This window comes from Salvia hispanica, chromosome 3 (assembly GCF_023119035.1).
Source record: "Salvia hispanica cultivar TCC Black 2014 chromosome 3, UniMelb_Shisp_WGS_1.0, whole genome shotgun sequence".
NCBI classification, from domain to species: Eukaryota; Viridiplantae; Streptophyta; class Magnoliopsida; order Lamiales; family Lamiaceae; genus Salvia; species Salvia hispanica.
In genome coordinates this window covers 36752131-36777035 of record NC_062967.1, presented here as the reverse complement: position 1 = coordinate 36777035, position 24905 = coordinate 36752131, and the positions used below count along the sequence as shown (strand labels likewise).

Sequence of the window (24905 nt, the reverse complement as noted above, 5' to 3'; positions counted from 1 at the left end):
TACAATAAGATTTAAGAATAAATTGGCTAGTTAGTCTATGATCTGCTTAATCAGAGTCTTCTAAGTCCATATATGCAAAGGAACAAGTACTAAAAATAAGCGTATCATTTATGGTAAAAATGAATCGGAACTCCTATTCACAAATTGAGTAAGTACTATAGTAGTTTAAGATGATCGATTATACTAGTACGAAATAAATTTGCAATTCGATTATACTAGACCGTAGTGCGAAATAAATTTGGATTGCAAGGCATATTACACTAACCGAATTTAAGCTACTCATCCTACTCAAAACAAGTACTCTGATATACTCCTACAAAACTTAATCTAAAGAAACCAACAAATCTAAATCCGAATTCAATCTAACATCGGCCACCACAACCACCCATCATTCACTAGCTCTGCAGATATCCTCCGACGCCGACGGCGACTCCGACACCGACTCAAGCGCGTCGTCCGATGCCGACACCTCCACCCCTCTCAACTCCTCTATCATCTTCACCACATAGCTCATCTTCGGCCTCTGTTCCGGCGCCGCCTGCGTGCACGCCATCGCGATCTGCAGCAGCCCCACCATCTCCTCCTCGATATCCCTGTACCGCATGAGCTCCAGGTCGAACACCTCGGCCGTCCACTCCTCCCTCACCACAGACTGCACCCACCTCGGCAGATCGACGACCCCACTGTACCCGATCCCCGGCCCGCCGCTGTCGACCACCGAGGGGCATTTCCCGGTCAGGAGCTCCAGCAGTAGGACCCCGAACGAGTAGACATCGGATTTCGAGGTCAGCTTCCGGCCGTCCAGAGCTGCCTCCGGGGCGCGGTAGCCGCTGGATTTAGGGGCGGACGAGGGCGATGCGAAGACCGAGAGGCCGTAGTCGGATAGCTTGGCGTTGCCTAGCTTGTCGATGAGGACGTTCGTGGACTTGATGTTGCCGTGCACGAGCTTAAGGAGGGCCCCCGAGCTGTGGATGAAGGCTAGACCCCGTGCTACTCCTGCTGCGATCTTTAACCTCGTGGTCCAGTCCAACGGAGTCCTACCCGGGCCTCGGTTACCTGAGATAAAGCAGTACATTATAGTAAAGCCAAGAGTCCATACATATATATACAAAATCAATGCATCATGGATTTTGTATTTTTGGCTCCATTATATAAAGTGGTCCCAAACTCTTAAAACTAACCATGTTCTTATCAACAGAATTCCCTACACAAGATCTATGTTATTACATTCAATCCACTAAATCTTAAATGTCCATGCTTCACCATCACTTTCAAGGAGAGATTTCAAAATTTGAGATTAAATTAGACGACCTTTCAGCTTTTGGGATTGAATTTGCAGCTCTTTCAGAATATGGGATCGGGGCACGCAAACTTTTCATTTTAGGAGATTTTTGCTTTTTTCTCCTTTTTCTCATCCTTTTCACTCACAAAATATCTAAAATGACCAAACTACCCAACAAGAGATTTCAATTTTTATCCATACATGAAATTTGTTGTTGGATAATTTGGTCAATCCTTGTATTTTGCGAGTGAAAAGAACAAGAAAATAATAAAAAATAGGAGAAAAAGGCAAAAATCTCCTAAAATGAAAAGTTCGCACCCCCAATCCCATATTCTGAAAGATGTGCGAATTTAATCCCAAAATCTGAAAAGCCTTCCAATTTAATGATTTAATCCCAAATTTTGAAACCTCTCACTTTCGAGAACCCTAACCGAAGACACGAAAAACTAATCATCTCAAACCAAAATACGACCAAGTTCAATGAGCCATCGACATCAAGGAACCCTTTTGCTAGCTATCCAAGCCACGGTTGGTTTGAGCTAACAACAAACAGACAAAGATGAGCCTCAAGAAACAAGAACAGAGCATAACTAGCTAAGAAACAAATCATTACCAGTCAAAAAAGCATTTCAATACCACCTGCAAACTAAACAATGACATATCAATATATCATCACATTCTATTAAACACATGGGCCCTATCTCTTCAAATTCAGCTACTAAATTAGCTCCACATCAAGAATCGAAAACAAGAAACAAAATCTTTAAGCACATAATGATAAACAACAACAACAAAACAGAGTAGAACAGAGCACTGAACACAGTTCTCACCATGAAGTAGCCAAAACAAGTTCCCATTAGGCATGAACTCATGAACCAACAGCTTCTCATCCCGAGCGAAGTAGTACGCCTTCAACCCGATCAAATTCGGGTGGCGGAGCCGCCCCAACACCTCCATCTGCTGCTCAAATTCCCGCTTCCCGGCCACATTCAAATCCTTCAACCTCTTCACCGCCACCACATTCCCGTCGTCCAAAATCGCCTTGTAGGCCGTCCCAAACCCGCCCTTCCCCAGCATCTCGGCCGACGCCCTCAGCAAGTCCTCGAGCTCGAACCTCCTCTCCCCGTCGAAGAACACCATCTTCCCCCTCTCCGACTGGGCCGGGTTCGGGTACGGGCTCGACGAATACACGATTTTCTCCGCTTGCACACTGCTCTTCTCCGAATTCAGCATACTCGAATAGTTCCTCCAGAAATAGCAATATAAAAGCAGAGAAACTAACCCTAGAACAAATAAATCCCCAATTATAATACCAATTATAGCAATGTTGCTAAATTTACCCTTGTGCTTCGCTTTCGCTGGTGAATTAGGGTTAGTCTCCACCGGAATTGCAGTCGGAGAGGAGGAGACCGTCGTTTTAGGGCTCACCGGCGACGCAATTGCACCACATTTCTCCAGCGGCGGCCCGCACAATGCCGGATTCCCCCAAAACGACGACGCAGGAAATTTAGAAAACGAGCTAGGTATAGCTCCGGTGAGATTATTCCCCGAAACATTGAATTCCTGCAAATTCGGCAAGTGTAAATCGGGAATTGCGCCGGAGAAGGAGTTCTCCTCGAGGCGGAGGGTAAGCAAATGCGTGAGGCGGTTGGCGGAGAGGGGGATTTCGCCGGAGAAGCGGTTGCGGGAGAGATCGAGGCGGTAGAGGTTGGAGAGTGAAATTAGCGAGGGCGGAAACTCGCCGGAGAAGCGGTTTTCGGAGAGGAAGAGGAGATTTCTAAATTTACCCTTGTGCTTCGCTTTCGCTGGTGAATTAGGGTTAGTCTCCACCGGAATTGCAGTCGGAGAGGAGGAGACCGTCGTTTTAGGGCTCACCGGCGACGCAATTGCACCACATTTCTCCAGCGGCGGCCCGCACAATGCCGGATTCCCCCAAAACGACGACGCAGGAAATTTAGAAAACGAGCTAGGTATAGCTCCGGTGAGATTATTCCCCGAAACATTGAATTCATGCAAATTCGGCAAGTGTAAATCGGGAGTTGCGCCGGAGAAGGAGTTCTCCTCGAGGCGGAGGGTAAGCAAATGCGTGAGGCGGTTGGCGGAGAGGGGGATTTCGCCGGAGAAGCGGTTGCGGGAGAGATCGAGGCGGTAGAGGTTGGAGAGTGAAATTAGCGAGGGCGGAAACTCGCCGGAGAAGCGGTTTTCGGAGAGGAAGAGGAGATTTAAGGAGGTGAGGTTGGAGAGGTCGGGAATTGGAGCGGTGAAGCGGTTTTGCTTGAGGCTGAGGACGCGGAGGTGGATGAGGGAGGCGAGGGAGGGGGGGAGGGGGTTTTGGAGGGTGGAGTTTTCGAGGATTAAGTGGGCGACGCGGTTGTGGAGGCAGGAGACGCCGAGCCAGGAGGTGCATGGGTCGGAGGAGGAGTTCCAGGAGGTGAGGAGGGAGTTGGAGGGGTCGGCGGTGGATTTGAAGGTGAGGAGAGGGGTGGCGTCGGGGTGGGCGGCGCAGTGGTGGAGGAGGAGGTTGAAGAAGAAGAAGAAGGAAGCTGTAGGGTTTGGTTTTAGTTTTGCCGCCATTGTTGGAGGGAGAGAGAGCTTGAAATGAGTGATAATGGAAGAATGGAAATGGTTATGGAATCTGAAGATGGTTATTTAGATTTGATTTTTTTATTCTTCTTTTCTTTGAAAAAATAAGGTTTATCTATTAGTTTTTGTTTATCCAATTAGTAATGTTTATAAATAAGCAAGGATAATTAACGGGCAAATACCTTTTTCTAATTTTATTAACAAAAACATTATTTGCATACTTGCCTGGTGGATTAAAATGTGCTTTATGGATTTTGCCTCTTCAATGAGACTAATGACCGAAAAGATTTATCGAATGCTTGGGGATGGATCGATCAGATGTTCGACGAGGTTTTTCTGGTGCATTTTTTTAATTGTGAGCTCTCGTCCATGTTGTTATATATAGTACTTAATTTGAGCGTATTGGATGTTGGTTTATTTGCTTGATTAGATGATTTGCGATTTTGTGTATGTTGTTGTTTGTTGTTCTAATTGGTTGTTAATAGATATTTGTATTATTGGTTTGGCTTTTTGTGTAAATTGTCATATAATGGCTCGAGTATTTTTTGCATTACAAATAAACAATTGGTATAGAAATTTCGACTTTCAAATTGATGAGTTTGGAAAAACACTGCAAAAGTCGTACAATTATTTGGATTTAGTTCTAATCACGTTGAAAAAAAGAAATAGAAAGAAAAAGGCATTAATTTTCTAATAAGTTTATCCAATAAGCATACGAACTTAATAATATGACCCAAACCTATGTAAGATTTTTATATTAGTGACAAGAATTACCACTCATACTATAAAAATAAAATAATATAATATGGGTAGCCTTTTTTTTTTATCCAATCTAACTAATGATTTTTTTATTAAATTTCTCTTTATCAAAGGGTGTTCTTTCGGCTGGTGTTTTTGGGTCGTTCACTCAAGTAAACATTAATTATACAATTAAACGCTAATTAAAATGTGATTTAATTAGGGGAGAACCGTTGCAGTAATCCGGGTTTGTCTAAAGTCGTCTTTGTCTTCGTCCCTCGATTTCTGACATGAAAGGTACCACTTTCTCTTCTTTTGGTACAAATAGATTCCTGCATTATTTTGGTCACAAGCGAGCGACTGAAAAAAATACAAATTGAAGTAACAAATACTCCTATTTATTAATTTTAAATTATGTAACTAATGAAGTTGTCAAAAATAAGCAATGCAACATGTTATAATATGATATAATCGATTTAAATTATGGTAGCAAATGAACTGATTTTATTGAACCGTGGAAATTTAGATATTGATAGTTGACGGGACATCGAAATGGTGCATATTTAAATTATGTAATTTTCATCTTAATTTTTTAATTATCTTCTTTTTAATCTGGATAACGTAGCTTTTATAATTGAGCAATTTTTAGTTGATTAATGACATATAAATTTAATTGTAATATACACCACAAAACCAAAATATAACGTGAACATAAATATTGAGTATAATAAAATGTGAATATTATTAACTGTTAGTAAAATAAACAGACGAGAGGATGTGTATAATGGAAATAATACTTGAATTGTATGAAGAATTCTCTGTTTCCATTATTAATAAATGGCTATTTTCATAACTATCTCTCTCCAAAATAATCATCCCTCACACATATATAAACACATGTTCATATGTATCCTATAAAAAATCACATCCAACAATACAATTGTTTTTAGAAAATGGAAAATATGAGAGTAAAAATGGTTGCATTGTTGTTAATGATGGTGTTCGTATCGGCACAAGGGAAGAGTTGTTTCAACACTTGTATCGGCACAAGTGTTTCCGATGTTGCATCGCCGCCAGCAGAGCTGCCATCCTCCGCTGCTAGTTATGTGCTTCAACGTGGTGGTTCGGACGAAAAGGGAGAGCAGTGAGGGTTGCTTGAGCACTTATATCTTGAGCACTTATATTCATTGTCCCACAATTTGAATACTACAATAAATATTGTGATGAGCTCTTTGATTGTCTCTTTGAATTTGTAAAAAACATTTTTAAAAAAATGAAATTATTAAAAATTAGCTAAATTGAATTAATTAGAGATTAGATTATGATGGTATTTTGATTAATCCTTTTGAGTAGGATATCAACCAGGTTTTATTATTTTGCAGTAAGTTTTATTATTATGAATAAATTTTGATTTCAAGAAATTAGAGTTTCTAGTATTTCTCTTTAGTTCAGTCATTTTGTGGCATGTTTGCAATATTTTTTTGCAAAATAAATTGTTAAATAATTAATCTAAATATATCTAACCTGATAGTCTATCCATCAATATTTCTTTACACCGCGAGCACAACAATATTTCACTAGTTTCATCTAAGTTTTAGATTTTTTTAATTAAACTAATGAGATATTTAGATGATAAATCATCGAGAAATACTATAATACAATTATTCTCATTCTTCGTTCTTCACAAATCACGATTCTTCCTCTTGGAGGATCCCAAATCTTTCCAAATGGGAAAATCATTAGAGCTTCAACTGCACAATTAACCCAAAGTCTTAACAAAAACAACACAGCAAATACATAACTAGTTCTTCTTAATTCCATGCATAAATAGAATCAATTATGTCAAAATCGTATAAAATACATATATTGTGCATGTATAATGCATAGGGATACCCTTTTAATTCGGGTAAAATGTATGATCAGGCAGATTTTTTTAACGTGCAAATGAATATAAATTTAAATACCACGTTAAGGTGAACTTGAACCAAAGACCTCAGGCATTAACATTTTACCCGTTAGTCAAATAACACAGACAATAATGAGATTGATTTTTAGTGTAATTAAATTCGTATTTTAAATGTAATGAGAGATTACTTAATACAGGAACACTTAATTGACTATAATATACTTATTAATTAAATATCATAATTCGTACTTAAAATAAAAATAATGTAAGTAGTTTGGGATGAGCCGAATCAGAAAAGCGCGAGTAATATGGGACGGAGTGAATACTATTAATTTATTCTGAGGATATTGGTCTATAAAATCACGAACTTTGGCTTAATTATGGTATTCCTCACGAAATTTAAAACTGGTCTATAGTGTTATTTTCTCACGACGGGTCAATCACCTTATTCGACTAACGTACGCGATCTTTTCATCCTATTTGGCTCGAACTTAGGGTTCAAGATAAAAAGGCCGATTATGATAAAAGGTTGCGTATGTTAATCGAATAAGGTGATTGATCCGTTGTGAGAAATAACACTTATTTTCATAAACATTATGTAGAATAAGTTTTCGCTGAAAATATCTTATTTGGGCTGAGTTGGAAACTAAGACACGAAATGTAAATTTTTTTGATATTTTAAATCAGTATCATAATTAGGTCAGAGTTATGTGATTTTAAATCATGGACGGTGGGAGGATATAATTTAGATAACATGAGATGAAAAACATAATCCGCAAAATATCATCCCTATTAATGTCTTCATCTAGAATGCTTTTTTATTTAAAAGTGGTTATATCCTTTATTTTCACTAATGGCTATTTTCCATAAATATCCCTCTCCAAAATCATAATCCCTCACATCTATATAAGCCTATGTTAATCTCCGTCGCATTAAATATGCAACATTTGTTTTTCGACACGGGATTTTATGTAGTGTTGTTTTGTGAGTTAATGAAGAGAAAGTAAAGTAAGAGAGAAGAAAAAATAGAGAGAGTATCGTTTTCATTTTAGGAAACGTTTCATTTTTAATGAAACAAACTAAAAAGGAAAACGCTTCATTTCTAATGAGACAGAGGGAGATATGATATATCCCATCAAAAATTCACATCCAAGTGATCCAACCATACAAATAGTTTCAAAGAAAATGAAAAACATGAGAGCCAAAATGGTTGCATTGGTGTTAATGATGGTGTTTGTGTCTGCGTAGGGGAATTGTTTCATTGATTGTATGAAGGGATGCCATGGAAGTTTTGTAGGTTGCTCCACCCAGTGTATAGGCAACTGCAACCCCGCCCAAGCTAATGGTGCGGACACCGTGGTGCTACCATCCTCCGCTGCTAGTCCCGTGCCTCACCGTGGCGGTTCGGATGATCACATAGTTGGAAAGCATTGAGGCTTTGATTCTTTTGAATTTGTAATAGTAGCATTTTAAAATTTTGCAATTAATATACAAAAATTATTAGATAAATTAAATTGGAGATTATGTTGATTATGAATTTATGATGCATTTTAATCTCATACTCTTCACATGCCATGTTCTCATATTTTGATCTATCGCTAATTTTATGTCACATGACACAAAGCCATGCTCAAGAAAAGATGGCTTTATCAGCTCTGATAACTGAACCGATTAAAGTTGGTTATCGATTGATAGACTATGTACGCAATTGGTTAGAATCGAGAATGATTCGGTTTAACCAAAAGACCCGATATAATTTGTAAGTTTAAGAATAGATAATTCATAGTATTTATTAATTAAGCATTAATTTATAGTCATAAAACATTTCACTATGCTCCTCAAAACTCAAATGTGCAAAATCGAACTTCAGGTTCCGTATCATGTTAAATGGCTCTGGAATATTAATCACAATCATTTTATTATATACAAAAAAAAAAAAACAATTTTTATATGCATAAATGTGTTTATTAATAACCTAACTCTTATTGCCAACTTGATATCATGTCTAGATTAGAATATTTTTTCTTGTGAATTCCATGATTAAAATATGAATTAATTATGAATAAACCATTATTTAGGGTTATCATTACATATGATATAATGTGCATGCATATGTAGCGTCGCCAATGGCGGACCCCGAAACTGAAAATGGAGGGGGGCATATGTACGAGAATTTTTGTTTTGAAAAATTAAAAAGACCAATTTTGGACTCTCATGTGTCACTTTTTCGGCGCGCTACGTAGGTCGTAGGATAAGTAATTGTGTCGGAAATTTATCGGATTGGATCGGATGGAAAATTTACGCAGTCACAACTGAAATTTCTATATAAGTCTCACGAGCCCTTCCTCCTTTTATCAATTGGTTTTAGGATGAAACCTATGAATTTCTATTAATATGAATGGTTCCGATTATCAAATCACTGCGGATACGATTCTCAATTAGAATCGAGAACAATGTGGTTTCACCAAAAGAACCGTAATAATTAATTTATAAATTCAACAATATATAATTCAGAGGTGTTAGACTTTTTTCTAGATTGGGTTGGACCAACCAAACTGACCCAATTTAAAGCCTAGATATAAAGCTGAGTCAGTTACTTTTTAGTTTCAGTTCAAATTGTAACACCCCGAGTTTTCGTGCGCTAGTTTTAGAGTATAAAAAAAATTTGGACGAAAAGACGATTGGAATTAAAATGCAAGGAAATTCAAGTTTGTAAACTACAATTATTGGAAGAAGGAAAAGAGAATAAATTAGTACAAGGTACAACACATGCTATACAAAGTGGATACATGGAGCTACAAGTGAGATTCCTTTCAAAGCTACATTTCTACAGTACAAGATCTTCTACTCTACTCTCTTATCTTCCCCATCCTTCTCGAATTTGGCATCCATTAGACTCCAAATTTGACAACCAATAACACCAGGGATCCTGCAAGAATTTAACACCAAAAGGATTATTAGAAATAGGCTTCACAAAGACTCAAGGTTGGAGACTTCTCCAAAATAGCAAGTGTGACCCAACTTACACCAAAATGACATACAATTGGATAAGCACAAGGGAGAGATGAGATGGCAGCCCCAAAAATAGGAGCCTTTGCCCCCAAGACTTGCTCAATTAGGTAAAGAAACATGATGCCAAGAAAGAGATGGAGCTGGCAGCCAAATATGGGAGTCTTTGTCCCCAAGTTTCCAACACAAGAGGCCTATATAAGCGGCCCCATCCCCATTCCCCTCCCCTCTCCTTTAGACACCACAAATTCACTCAAAATGAAGGAGTGCAGCAAGGAAACGAGAAGAGCAAGAAGGCGAGGAGAGGCAGCGGCGAAGCGGGGGAAAACAGCCACGAACCGAGAGGATTCACCGAGTGAGGATAAAATGCTCAAAGGGCAAGTGAGGTCAAAGCGAATAATTGAATTGAAGAATAAGCATATCAGGTGGGCTTTCTTTTAATATCCAGCACACTAGTGTGGATATAAAGCAAATACATTTGAAGTTATGAAAAATCATCTTTTCTCAAAATGGAGCTATGTTTCTTTTCAAAATTATTGTCATGCCATAAATGTTTTTTGATAAATGAGATTGAATGTCATGGAATTGAATGTCATGGAATGGAATGGATTTATGAACGGAATGGATTCACGAATGGAATGGATTTACGAACGGAAATGGATTCACGAATGGAATGGATTCACGAATGGAATGGATTTGTAGATGGAATGGATTCACGAACGGAAATGGATTCACGAATGGAATGGATTTATAGATGGAATGGATTCACGAACGGAAATGGATTCGCGAATGGAATGGATTCACGAATGGAATGGATTTATAGATGGAATGGATTCACGAACGGAAATGGATTCACGAATGGAATGGATTCACGAATGGAATGGATTTATAGATGGAATGGATTCACAAATGGAATGGATTTATGAATGAATGATGAATGATGAAAGAACCTAGTCCGTAGTCGAACTTTTAGCTCACAAAAGAACTTAGTAAGCTCGGGCCTTTTAAGAAAACCCCCATGTGTTACTGTGATGGCTTGACAACTATATAATGTATGTTTTGTTTTCGGCACGTGTCCACTGAGTACTATTGTACTCAGCCCTGCATGTATTTATAAATGTGCAGGTTGAACGTCAAGAGGATGGAGTGATGATCGGAGTCGATGTTATCAAGTTGATCTCCCAACGATTCGTGTCTTCATACACGAAGTCGTTTAGCAAGGACTTATTCCGCTGTGCTTTTGTGCTTTCGTGCTTTTAGAATTATAGAACCTCACCATCAACTCTGATTTAATTGAGGAGATGTCTATTCTGTTTTCAAGACCATGTAATGAAATACTTGGCTTCTATGATATCAATTGACTTGGTCTTGTGAAATTCTCAAGTTCTAGCCCTTTTCTTTCCCCGCTTCTTTAATCCCTCTTATTAGTCGCGGTTTACCCGTTTTCGCTATCCTTAGCAAAATGCGGTCGTGACACAAATATACTGCTCGGCCAGTTAAAATTGACCCACATTCGGAATCATCCCGCTCTGATATCATGATAGGAATCATGATAGAAATCATAGAGTTTCATCCTAAAACCAGTTGATGATAGAATGAGTAACCCATTACACTTATATATTAGTTTTAGTTCTCTTTTTACATCGAGATAGTATTGTTATAGTTATTATTATAAACTGCCGAGCAGACAATTTAAATGATTTTTACTCATATCCAAGAGCCAATTTAGACAGTTTTTGTTCGTATTCGTGAGTATTCCATTTTTTGCTTAAAATTGAAATATTTTTTTCGAACACTTCAATCGCCGTCTACTATTTGATGGACCCATAAATTACTACTCCCCCTGTTCCATTACAAATGAAGTGTTTCATTTTGGCCGTTGTTTTGTGAAGATGATAATAAAAAGTTAAGGTGGAAAGAAAGTAAAGTAAGAGAGAGAATAATACTGAAGAGAGTCGTATATACATTATTATCTTACTTACTTTACCCCTACTCTAACTATTTATTATCATTTTTGCAAAACAACGTCCGATTTAGAACGCCTCCCTTGCAGCGAGACAGAGGGAGTAATTGCACTTTTTTTTTGTAATAGTTGATTTTTCCCCTTCAAATATATCTAGTCCCATTAAAGTGTATTCATCCGTAGTGTATTTTCCATTAAAAGTCTTCATCCATAGTGTTTTTTCCTTTAAAAGTGTCTTTTCATTCGAAAGTGTCTTCATCTAGAATGTATTTTTCGTTAAAAGTGTCTTCATCTAGAATGCTTTTCCTTAATTCTAGTTTCCATTATACACTAATGGTTGTCACGACCGCGCCTTGCTAAGGATAGCATTGCTCAGTTAATCATGACCAGGGGAGGAAATTAAGAAGAGGGAATAGAAAGGGGATGAAAGAATTAATGATAAGACACAAATATTTCTTCATAAGATGAGAGATGTTCACGAGACAACAAAGATCATGAGAATTTGAAAGAGTGTTTATCACAGATCACTCGTTACTGATCGTTTTTCCTATGACCCATCTACTACAAAATACTACGACAAAAGCACAGCGGAAGGAGTTGTAACCACATGGTCATGTGTATGAAGACACATGCCACGAAAATCCTACAAAAGAGATGAGACGACCTCCAACTCCACTCAGCCACCATTTCATCACTTGCTCAACCTGCACATTTAGAAATACATGCAGGGCTGAGTACGGGGTACTCAGTGAACACATTGCCGAAAGATACACATATAAGAAAAGGTTATTATCATGCCATCACAGTAACACACGGGGGTTTTTCTTAAAGGCCCGAGCTTACTAAGTTCATTTTCATAAAAGTTCGCTTGATCAAGCTAAGTTCATTCCATCAATCCGCCATATCTGATAGTTCATTGTGTGTCGGGAAGGTGGCCACCTTCCACGATCACATTGACCGGCCAACCCTTACGATGACTCACGGTCCATTCCTTTGTGTACACTAACTCGAATAGGAACTTGGTCCTATTGGAGCCGAATTCGATTCATTCATTCATTCATTTGGCATCGCCAAACAGATAGGCATCATAAAACAAATCATTTATGGCACGATAACATTTGAAAAAAAAATAAGTGCGATTTTATCAAACAAAAATCATTTCATATATTTGATAATTTTATCCACACTTAATGTGTTGGATATAAAGCCCACCTCAAAGCTTCCAAGTAAAACTCTACAAAAGCTCGACCTTGGGTAATCAAACTCCGCGAACACGCCCTTCTTGAAAGAGTATAATGATTTAAATTAGTTTTATGAACATACATAAGGTGCATGACATGAAATGATCCTACATGGAGTATGCGTCCTATGTTCGTGGTGCGATCAAGATCACTTCATTCCACTTAAGAAAAGTGGATCTCTATTTTATAAGAAACCTTAAAGTAATTAAATAATTATTTGGGAGAGGGTTCATTAAATCCATACATTCTTATCTTCAAGAAATTTAATTAATTAATTAAGGAGGGCAAGACATTAATTTATCATAAGATTAATTATTTAAAAGCTTCAAACAATTTAAGAACTATTAAACCAAAATTAAGAGATAAGGATTCATTTCATCACTTAGACTTAAAAGCCCAACTTCCACCTTTCTTCTAAAAAAACGGCCCACACTTAGTAAGTTTAAAAGACCATACTTCACTAAAATTATTCGGCCCAAAGGGGAGGCCCAAAAGTGTGTTGCCCTAAATGCACTAAAAGAAATTAGCCTCCCTTCTTTCTTCTATTTCAAAATAACATTTCTCCCCTTCCCCAACATCTCACTCTCTCGCCACTTCTCTGCCGGCGGTTTTGGCGTCGCCGGCGAGCGACGCCGGCCGCCGGTCACGTCTCCCCTCTCCCCTCTTTCTCTATCTCGGTCTCTCTCTCTCTCTCGGCCTCTCTCTCTCTTTCGGCCTCTCTCTCTCTGCCGCGAACCGCCACTTCCGCCGTCGCCGCCGGGCCGCTGCTGCCGTCGCTGGTGGGCCGCTGCCGCCGTCGCCGCCGGGTACACGGCGGTCTCATCGCCGTTGACCGAGAGAGGTAGGAATTTCCCCCATTTCTCCTTCTTTCTCTTCTTCTTTATTTTCTTAAATTGAAGGCTTAGGACTAACAATTAAGTCTTGAAATGTGAAGATTTGGATAGATCGTGAAAACGGGGTCAAAAGAGATTAATTTCGTTGTGGAAAGTCGGACAGCCGCCGGAATGCTGCCGGAAAGTTGCCGGACTGCCGTCGCCGCCGGTGGGCCACTGCCGGGCAGCATCTCCGGGGTCCGGCAGCTCCTTCACTCACGAGGTAAGCTTTCCAAGATCGTTATTATTGTGCGATGAAGTTGTCTAAGAGCTTAGGCATTGCTTAATTGATTTCTTTGTCTAAGTTTTCTTTAGTTAAGGCAAAAGCTATTCTAAAAAGTCATGCATAGTTGATATGAAAACCATTAAGGGAAAAGGCATACAAAAAATAATATGGTGTTTGTCATGGGAAAAATCCTAATGTTCATGCTTTGGATGATATGAAAATGGCTATGTAGTGAAAATAGTTATTAGTAGAATTACCTTGAGAAAAGGAAGAGAAGAATGATAGTGAGTAGGAAAATGGACTCCTCTTCTTCAAACACTTATATACATTCTCATTTTGATAGAATTTTGTTTAGAGAATTTTTTTTTGTGAAGGAGCCAAAAGGTAGAGGATGATATGGTGTGGTATTTATAAGGAAGAAAGGTGCATGAGTTTATATGGTTAAAACTTGATTCATATGTGGAGGTGAAATGTCCAAAGGTTATGGACTTTTTGCCATAAGAGGCAAGTTGGCTAATCAACCATTCCTTTTACCTAAAAAGGAAAGAATATTATGTCTCGTCGCTTAAAAAGACGCGAGCCGTCGTTTGGAAAACGTGAGCCGCCGTTTGATTTGCGTGTTTGATGTGATTTGATTTCGTCGATCGTCTCGTCTTGATTTAACACGCTTCTTATCCATTCGTGTAGGTATCGGGATTCAAGGCGTGACTATTGAGCAAGATCCGAAGGGCATGGAGAGTATTTTATTTTTAATTAATCTTTACTTAAACGTTGAACTCGTGTACGGACTTTTATTTGAAACTCGGTCTTCACAAACGGACTTTTATTAGAGCAAACTTTATATTGAAATATTACTATTTTTGTTCACTACTCAAAATATACTTCACAACGATTAATCATAACAAGAAGTAATAATAAGAAAATTTAGACGCGAAACTTATATATATATATAGATCGATGTTCTAAGCCTAAAGATATTGGACTCTAAAATCACAAACTTAGGCATAATTATTTTATTATTACTCACGAATTTTAAAACTGGTCTATATTGTTACTCCATTTCTCAAGACGGGTCAATTACCTAATTTGACTAATGTGTTGGCAATTGAAACATAAAATGAATGTAACAATATCCCACATCGGTGTACACAAAGAGCTTAATCAACTATATAAGTCTCATGGGCCCCTCCTCCTATCACCAATTGGTTTTTGGATGGAACCCATAGATTTCTATCATGGTATCAGAGCGGGTCGCCGATTGTGGGTCAAATTTAACTGACCCAGCAGTATATCTGGGCTGAAACCGAAAAAACAGTATATCTTATACTGGGCTTAAAATTTAGGCCAATGGTCCAACCGATCGGAAAAAAATTGGGCTAGTTGTCCAACAAATTATAAAAACAAGTCCAACCCCTCCAAGGTTCACCTTGAAGGGATTGAGGGAGGGTGTTGGCAATTGAAACATAAAATGAATGTAACAATATCCCACATCGGTGTACACAAAGAGCTTAATCCACTATATAAGTCTCATGGGCCCCTCCTCCTATCACCAATTGGTTTTAGGATGGAACCCATAGATTTCTATCATGTGGTTTAAATTTTGATAAACATTACATGGTTACTTACGTAGAATAAGTTTTCGCTTAAAATAACCTATTTGAGCCGAGTAGGAAAATAAGACGCGAAATGTAAATTTTTTGATATTTTATACCAATAACACAATTAAGCTAAAGTTCGTGATTTTAAATTGTGGACGGTGGGAGGATATAATTTAGATGACATGGGATGATATACACATTCCGCAATACCATCCCTATTAAAAGTGTCTTCATCTAGAGTGTATTTATCTTTAAAAGCATGGTTATCTCTCTCCAAAATCAAAATCCTTCTCATATATATATAAACACATGTTCTTCATAAACATCCAATAACAAAATCACATCCAAATATACAAAATTTTTGGAAGAAAATGGAAAATATGAGAGTAAAAATGGTTGCATTGTTGTTAATGATAGTGTTTGTGTCGGTGCATGGAGATTGTTACGACGATTGTATGAAGGGATGCAGTGGATATGTTGCAATTTGCTCTTTCGACTGTGTAAACCGGTGCTTCAGCCCTCCGCATAATTCCAAGGCCGAGATCCCGCCATCCCCCGTTGCTAGTTGTGTGCTTCAACGTGGCGGTTCGGACCTCAAAGAGGGAGAGCAATGAGGCTTACTTGAGCAATTATGTTGTTGCATAATTTGAATACCATACAATAAATATTGTGATGAATTTGTAAGAGCATTTACAAAAATTGTGCAATTAATACTAATAAATGGAAATGGAGATTACTGATTATGATGTGTCACTAAATTTATTTCACATCCATGAAGCTTAACCGAACCAATTAAAATCGGTTATATGAATGGTTCCGATTATCAAATCACTGCGGATGCAGTTCTCAGTTAGAATCGAGAACAATACCAAAAGAACCGTAATAATTTATAAATTCAAGAATAGATAATTTACATGTTATTTATTATGCATAAACTTTATACTTTAGAAAAAATTCAGTCAGCGAAAATAGTTTAGATAATTCACATACTATTTTCTATGCAACAGCGAAAATTGAAAACTACGAAAATTTCATGTGCTCCTCAAACTCAATGCCTCCACAATTTCAATCACAAAATCTCAAATATTGCCATAGGAAAAAACTAGAAATGTCTGAACGAAAAGAACTTTGATGCAATTCTAACACACAGCGCCGAATATGTTAACTACTCCGTCCGTTCCATAGTAATAGAGACATTTCATTTTGCACACTCGTATTGAAAAAATAATTATAAATAGTTAAAGTGGAGAAAAAGTAAAGTAAGAGAAAAAATAATGTAGAGAAGAGTCTTATCTACAATATTTTCTCTCTTACTTTACTTTTTCTTCACTTTAACTATTTATAATTATTTTTTCAAAACGAGTGCGCAAAATGAAATACATCTATTACTATGGAACGGAGAGAGTATGTCAGAATGACTTGAAATTCGCACGATAATTATTCTAAAGATCTTATTGGACTCTATAAATAAGAGCCAAGACCCCAACCCTAGTTCATTATTTTCGTCCCCCTCTCTTCTTCTTCATACTCTCTCAATTTTCTTCTACTTTACTCCATTAATCTTGCATCCCTTGAGAAGAAATTGAAGTTTGATCCAAGAATTCTTGAAGAACCAAGTCTTTACTTACTTTCTACCGATCGTTTTTCTCAAAAAGGTATTCTTATAATTATCTTCTTCTTCTACTTGATTCATCTTCTTTCTAACCGATTAATCGGTACTCTTGAACCCTCATGCATATTAATTAAGCGAGAGTGGGATAAAAAGGACATAGAAAATATGTATGCATGTGGTGTGTGTGTTATGCGAGTGTGTTATGTGTGTGTGTGTGTCGAATATGTGTGTGTGTTGTGTGTTGGTGAAATACTCATGCGCGATATATATTAATGCTAGATCTAGATTTAATATGCGAGTAAACTATATATAGTGAACATGTTTATGTTTGGTCATATTAAGTTAAGTCGTTGGGAAAAGGGAAAAACGTCGAGACATGCATGAATTAGGTTTTGAATTGTGAATTTGATTTGTATGTACCTATGTGATTTAAAAGGTGAAACCCCGGTTGCAAAGTCAGATAAAGGAAAAGAGAAACTTACTTGAAATCTAAGCAGTCGAGGTGGGCTTTATTCTTAAACTCTTTTATTTCTTGCAAAATATTGATTGGTGTTATAAGGGTGGTTTAACTGTTATGCCATGCCTATATTTGTTTTATTGTGATATTGTGCCTGAAGCCTAGTTTGTGAGTTCGCTCCATTGGGCCAAGGTTTTGGATATGTTATACGAATTCGGGTCTGAGTACGGGCCGCAAACCCTACCAGGCTGTGTACACGAGGGGATCGTGAGCCGTCCTTGCTAGTCGGCCGGTCTCGTGGGGCGAAAAGTGTGGCCACACTTTCGTCGCACCATGGATATGATTGTGGAATTTGATGAGAAAATGGGAGATATTTGATTGGCCAATCTATGAAAATATTTTGTGACACTCGATGATATTTTATTTTGATAAATTGTAAAACTCGAGTTCACTTGGTAAGGGTGGCATAACTTATAAAATGTTTTGGCAACGAGCTCACTGAGTATTTCAAAATACTCAGCCCTGCATGTGTTTTCCTTATGTGCAGGTTGAATGACGACGAGCGGTGGCGGGTGTTGAGCATGATAATTAATTAAGATGGATGTTATGAACTTCAAGCGTAGTTGTGTCTTCATACATGGCTATTCTTTCTCTTGGTCGTTTTCCGCTGAGTTCTGATGCACCTTAGAGTTCGTCGTTTTTGGATATTTACATCTTTCCTTCGATTTGAGGCCTTAGACTTTTTCTTGTGATTCTATCTTAAACATTATGTCGTACTCTTGAGAATTTGATCGTTATTTATGATACCCCTTTCTCTTTCTTATTCAAGCTTCTAGGCTAAGTTGTCGCTTAAATACTCTGATAGTTCTTTTAAATCTCTTGGTCAAAATTTTTTAAATGAAACTCTAGTCTTGTTCATCTTTGTTCAAAATATAGAAGTTTATCTTTGTACTCTTATACAAATGAGCTAAATGTGAGAGGCTCAACAACGCACCTCGTCCCGTTCAACCATGAAGAAAGAGGTACAATGTATTACTATGACTTGTGAATTAAAAACTTTATGCTTTTGAAAATTTTCAGTGGAAAATGTTATTTTGTGAGAAGCATGCCTTAAGTGTTGGGAATATTGTTGTGCTTGTGAAGCGATGCTTCTTAAATGATGATTATTAAGAGTGTGGAAATATTATGAATGTGAAGCGATGCTTCCCGAATGGTGATCTGTCAAGTATTGTATGCGAGTTTGTGAAATTGTGAAATGTGAAATGTGATTACTTATCTGCTACGAAACAACTCCTATGTGAAATATGAAGTAAATACTATGGCTTTTGGAAAATGTGGTGAGGTTATGAAACGGGAGACACTATGCAAATGTATAATTGCTTTTGTTTAATAATGAGGCATGATGTATCACATATTGAGGTATGATTGTGAACACGTGTTGCTTGGTGTTGAGACTTGTCATTACATATTCAAACTGCAAATTTAACTTGAAGGACGTACATGTTGATTACTTGGAAGACGAAAATTTTAATGCATATTTGGTTGAAATTATATGATTTTGAAATTGTGAAGGCAAAGTATGACGCATGTGTAGTTGCAACTATGTGATTGTGAAATAGATGGACATGAACTGCATGAAGTTGGAATTGCGATTTTGTGGATGATGCATTGACTAAGTGCTAATCTTTACATATATTAATATACGATGCTTGATATGCTATTCGAATAAACTTGTTAATTGTGCAATATACGGATGAAGTTTGTGTGGTAATGGGGAACTTTTGAACCTTTTTGCGAATGTGATTACGTGAGATTTATGTTGAAATGTCGCGATGCTTAGATCTGGACTACTTGGAACCTAGCATGACTTAGTTATACGATCACAGCATTATATCAACAATAGGAACGTGAAATGACTAGTATAAGACTCCAAGCTATGCTTGAAATTATAGAGTGCCTAGGAAGTAGGCCAGACTGAACGTGCTAGAACTTAGTTGTAGGTTGACAACTGCAGTATCACTTTCCTGGGTGATAGAACCAATGAAAATAAATATACTTCGAGCCTTGGTGTACCCTTATAATGGCGAGATCATACCCAAGACCTAATAAAACTATGCAGTCTTGCATACCATGCCAAAGTGGCGACGCGACACAAATACGACGTTTACGATACATTAAGACCACGTGTAGAATGGCAATCGAAAGGACTATGTGACACGGCAAGAAGAAGGCTTTGAAGATGCGACCATCAAATTTAGTTATTTTCGACGATACGACGAATCTCGACTTGGAATCCACGGTTTCATAGAACGACGTTACCATGATTAGGCTCGGGAGAAATGTGCGAGGAAGTGCGACCATCGTAGTTAGAATGACCGATTTTAAAATCAACAGTACTTACTTGGATCCTAAGTTCTTTTCGGGAAGTTTTGAATAACCATGAACCCTTATCTATTTAAACACCTCGTTTGACTCGCAATTTGCAAGTGATACCCATTATTTCTTTTTTCCTATATCGAGCCATGACTCACTTGGCGTGAAATTTGTGTCTGCCCTTATAACTTTGGACCTCATGTTTGAGTAGTATTCTTCAAATTCATAAGAACGATATCTGGTTTTATGAGCTTCTATCATTGAACTTCATTCTTAAAGTTGTCTGTAGTTATGACCTTCAGTGTGATCAAATCTCCAGACCTGTTTTTCTTCAAAGGATGGAATATTCTTCTCGGAACTTTGGTTCACCCCTTTATCTTATAACCATGTTTGTTGCAAGCTCTTTTTGGTATAAGTGAAATTCTTTTAGCTCGGTTTCACTACACATACTGTTTCACACTCAATGACTTTTCTTTCTTCAGCACCAAGTTAAGGCTATCATGCTCTCTTATTCCTTAATGGTTCTGAAAAGTTCCAATCACTTCGAGTTGCCCTCAACAAAACCGTTGAACCATTATCGGTGCTACTTCATGACATTTGTCTATATTTCTAAATTTTGACGCGACTAATCGTTTTAGGCCTTGACATGTTTCGATCAAAAAACCGCTGTCCGAAATTTTTTGCAAATTTTATCGGGCAGTCTGGTATGGGATTTAAGATTTCTAAAACTTTTATTCACCTTACCATTTTACTTTCGCATTTGCGTTACTCCTTTTCGTTCGTTGTACTGAGATCCCTTCGAGAGCACATTTTGAGATTCTATGAGGAATTCGCACCTTCTTAATATTTTATCTTGCAATGAGTTGTTTCTACTCTTTTCTACCTCGTTGCGCGAAATTGAAATCCGCGCTTTTCTACTACCTTATCTTGCAATGAGTGGTTTCCACTCTTTACTATCTTATTTCGTGAATGTACTTGCCTATTTTGTTTTCTCCAAGAACCTTTCATCTTGCTGTGCAACTATCCCATGTCCTTTCTTGCGCAACTGCCTCCTTTCAATGCTACTGTGTGATCATTCCCTGAACCCTATTTATAGGAAGAATCATAATTTTACAAGTACATCAGAATGGGTTTCACCCTGTTTTCATCACCCATCCCATGTTCTTTCGAGCTCTCATCAGAATTAGATTCTCAAGCTCTATGGGTTTTTCTTGATACCTCTAAACCATTTAATTCTCAGAATGGACGAGTTAAGTTTAACGGAACTTAGTCCTTGCCTTGTTTCAAACCAATTGTCAGTGATGAGATTTGAAAATGTCGAGCCAGAAATGTTATTCTTGTTTCCCTTGATAAAGTTTGGAGCCTTTCCGATGAAAGACATTTTGTGGTGCTTCTTCGAATTGAAATCGGCCCGTATCCAAGTTAAGACTGTTTGATTAAAATTTGAGTTCTTAATACATACTCCGAGTTTTTGAGGCGACACGGCAAGGGAAGGCGAAAGCTTAAATCTTTTAAGATACACGTGGGAAATAAGTTCTACAGACAAACACGCACTGAAACGATACACCAACAAGAGGTGTAAACATGACCAATAGAAGGACGAGAAATATTTCGCTTTTACGAACTGCTATATCGAGCTGCTAGGAAGTCGAACGTCGTGTTATAGAATTTCCCGAACTTGTTCGAACGTAGAAATCGTACTAGGAAAAGTTAAGTTAGTCGCTTACGATCTGCGAGTTATGGCGATGAGAGATGTCGACGTAATCTTAGGAATGGACTGGTTGACCGCTAACTTTGCGACGATTCGCTGTGACGAGAGGCAAATATCCCTACACGCCCCGAATAAGGAACCCATCGTATACCACAGAATCTCGATGAACCGGCGAACCGCTATAATCTCTGCGCTACAAGCCACCGTGATGATAAAGAAAGGACGCCCCGCCTACCTCGTCTAACTCAACGGAAAGGAAAAGGAGGAAAGAAGGATCGAAGACGTCGCTGCCGTACGAGATTCTTCACGACATTTTCCCCGAAGCGTTACCAGGACCGCCGCCAGATCGACAACTGGAGTTCGCGACCGATCCCGAACCAGGAGCCGCACCTGTGTCTAAGGCACCATACCGAATGACGCCAAAGGAATTGGAGGAACTAAAGATACAACTACAAGAGCTCATGGATTTAGGTTTCGTTAGGCCCAGTGTTTTGCCATGGGGCGCAACGGTGCTCTTCGTCAAGAAGAAAGAAGGGTCAATGAGAATGTGTATCGACTATAGAGAGTTGAACAAATTGACCCTCAAGGACAAGTACCCACTGCCGAGGAAGGACGACCTGTTGATCAACTCCGAGGAGTCGACGTGTTTTCAAAGACGGACTTAAAATCCGGATACCACCAGCTGAAGGTTCGCAAGGAGGATATACCAAAGACCGTTTTTCGCACGAGATATGGTCACTACAAGTTCGTCGTGATGTCGTTCGGTCTAGCCAATGCCCCAGCCGTATTTATGGACCCGATGAACCGAGTTTTTCCACCCGTACCTAGATACGTTCGTCCTAGTGTTCATAGATGACATCTTAGTCTACTCGAAGGACGAGAAGGAGCACGCGGAGCACCTACGAATCGCACTGGAGACGCTAAGGAAGAAAAAGCTGACCACCGCACCAGTGTTAGTTGTACCAAAGCTTGGAGTGAACTACGTAGTTTACACCGACGCCTCGAAGGTCGGATTAGGATGCGTATTGATGCAGGACGACAAGGTGACCACCTACATGTCACGATAATTAAAACCGCACGAGTCGAACTACCCCATCCACGATTTAGAGTTAGCCACGGTAGTGCATGTCCTAAAGATTTGGAGGCACCGTCTCTACGAAGTTAGGTGTGAAATCTTTACGGACCATAAGAATTTGAAGTACTTTTCCGAGAAGAAGGACCTGAACATGCGACAACGGAGATGACTCGAGCTAGTGAAGGACTATGATTGTGGCATCGACTACCACCCCGCCAAGACAAACGTAGTAGCAGATGCTTTAAGCCGTAGAGACCATTCGCAACTCGCTGTTTTTCTAACCGAAGAGGAAGGCTTAGTACGAGAGTTGAGTAAGTTGCGGATAGAAGTAGTTAGAACACCCGAAACCGTAGAAGGCCGAATCGCCGCGTTAGTAATAGAACCTGATCTAAGGACGAGGATCATTGCAGCACAATGGCTCGACGTGAGATTGGAGGAGATTCGAGTCGAAGTAAGAACCGGTGAATCCGGAGGTTTTAGCGAGGCTTCCGACAACGCTCTCACCTTTGAAGGGAGACTGTGCGTGCCCAACGACGTGGAACTTAGGAACGAGATCATGAGCGAAACCCACGAAACCCCATACACTGCTCACCCCGGGAGCACAAAGATGTACCAGGATCTGAAGAAGTTCTTTTGGTGGAACGGCATGAAGAGAGATGTCGCAACTTTCGTGGAGCGCTGCTTAGCTTGCCAACAGGTGAAAGCCTTACACCAACGACCGTACGGGAAACTACAACCGTTTGAGATACCCGAGTGGAAATGGGAGCACATCGCTATGGACTTCGTGACTGCATTACCAAAGACCCTTAAAGGGAACACCGCGATCTGGGTGATCATCGATCGACTTACCAATAGTGCGCATTTCATACCAATCCCCGTAACCCATGGATCGGATAGGTTAGCTCGGATCTACATCCACGAGATCGTGCGATTACATGGAGTCCCAGTGACAATTACGTCTGATCGTGACCCGAAGTTTACCTCAAAATTTTGGGTTAGTCTACAACGCGAGCTTGGAACACGCTTAAACTTTAGCACCACTTTTCACCCACAGTCCGATGGACAATCCGAGAGGACGATACTAACTCTCGAGGATATGTTAGGAGCCGTGGTGCTCGACCGAGGCGGAAGTTGGGAGACCGCACTCCCTTTGATCGAGTTCGCCTACAACAACTTTCAAGCAACGATCGGCATGGCGCCATACGAAGCACTTTATGGGAGAAAGTGTAGATCTCCGCTCTACTGGGATGAAGTTGGCGAACGAAGAGCTTGGACTCGATGCAGTCGAAGAAATAGTCGAAATCGTTCGACAAATCCGCGCGAGAATGAAGGAAGCCAGGGACAGACAAAAGTCATACACCGACGTCCGACGGACCGACTTACAATTTCAAACCGATGATAAAGTTTTTCTCAAGGTATCCCCGTCGAAAGGGATAACACGTTTCGGTGTTAAGGGAAAGTTGAAGCCACGATTTATCGAACCTTACGAAATCTTAGAAAGAGTAGGACCCGTTGCGTACCGATTGGCGCTACCCCAAGCCTTGGGAGCATGCACAACGTTTTCCATGTGTCGCAGTTGCGGAAGTACGTGTTGATCTGAAGCATGTGATTCGTTACGAGGATATTTCTGTAAGCCCGGATCTGAGCTACGAGGAGCAACCCCGGATAATCTTAGATCGAAAGGTCCAAACCTCGAGAAATAAAACCACTGCCTTCGTAAAAATACAATGGAGAAACCACGGGCCCGAGGAAGTCACGTGGGAGCTTGAGGATAAGATGATGGAACTATACCCGGAACTCTTTCCGTAAAGGTACCAAATTTCGGGACGAAATTTCTTTTAAGTGTGGTAGGATGTAACACCCCGAATTTTCGAACCCTAATTTTAGAGCCCTAGAATTTATTTTTGATGCCGTGGAAGAGGTGAATTATTTGATAAGTGAATTTATTACATGAGTTTATTTGATTGAGAAGTTTGAAAAGTCAAATTTGTTGACTATTATGATGTGGCATATGTGATTAATTAATTTATGAGATGAATTATTTGATTAAGGGTGAGTGAGAATATTAGAGAAAATTTCCAAAAATACTAGCCACTATTATTTTGTGATTTTCGAAAATCACAGGTAGAAGGAAAGGAGTTATTTTATTTGACTTCTTATTTGATTTCTTTCCATACCTAGAATTTAAATATTCTACCAAATCTTTCCATAGCTCAAAAGATTATGCCATATATTATTTTAGTTAATAAAGAAATCCAA

The 24905-nt window shown here is 39.0% G+C and overlaps 2 protein-coding genes and 2 long non-coding RNA genes across 6 annotated transcripts; 2 read left to right on the top strand and 2 right to left on the bottom strand.

Annotated features, from left to right (window-relative positions):
- Positions 1–204: 204 nt before the first annotated feature.
- On the bottom strand, positions 205–3881 carry LOC125209396 (probable leucine-rich repeat receptor-like protein kinase At1g68400). 3 transcript variants are annotated; one of them, XM_048109001.1, is made up of 3 exons: positions 3070–3881; positions 2113–2622; positions 205–1056 (listed from the first exon to the last, which is right to left on the bottom strand). In XM_048109001.1, exons 1-3 carry the CDS (start codon positions 3854–3856, stop codon positions 389–391), a joined length of 1965 nt encoding a protein of 654 aa, XP_047964958.1. In that variant the 5' UTR covers positions 3857–3881; the 3' UTR covers positions 205–388. The 3 variants fall into 3 exon arrangements, with proteins under 3 accessions (XP_047964958.1, XP_047964959.1, XP_047964957.1); XM_048109002.1 differs by having other exon boundaries at positions 2113–2734; positions 3113–3881; XM_048109000.1 differs by having other exon boundaries at positions 2113–3057; positions 3505–3881.
- Positions 3882–9235: 5354 nt separating this feature from the next.
- LOC125209421 lies at positions 9236–9677 on the bottom strand. The gene is made up of 2 exons (XR_007174321.1): positions 9536–9677; positions 9236–9438 (listed from the first exon to the last, which is right to left on the bottom strand). It is a non-coding gene; the product is annotated as an uncharacterized LOC125209421 (long non-coding RNA).
- Positions 9639–10751, top strand: LOC125209418. The gene is made up of 2 exons (XM_048109020.1): positions 9639–9943; positions 10644–10751. The coding sequence occupies exons 1-2, from the start codon at positions 9639–9641 to the stop codon at positions 10666–10668; spliced, it is 330 nt and encodes a 109-aa protein (XP_047964977.1). The 3' UTR covers positions 10669–10751.
- Positions 10752–13663: 2912 nt separating this feature from the next.
- Positions 13664–14648, top strand: LOC125209422. Its single transcript, XR_007174322.1, has 2 exons — positions 13664–13817; positions 14508–14648. It is a non-coding gene; the product is annotated as an uncharacterized LOC125209422 (long non-coding RNA).
- The last annotated feature ends 10257 nt before the right edge of the window (positions 14649–24905 follow it).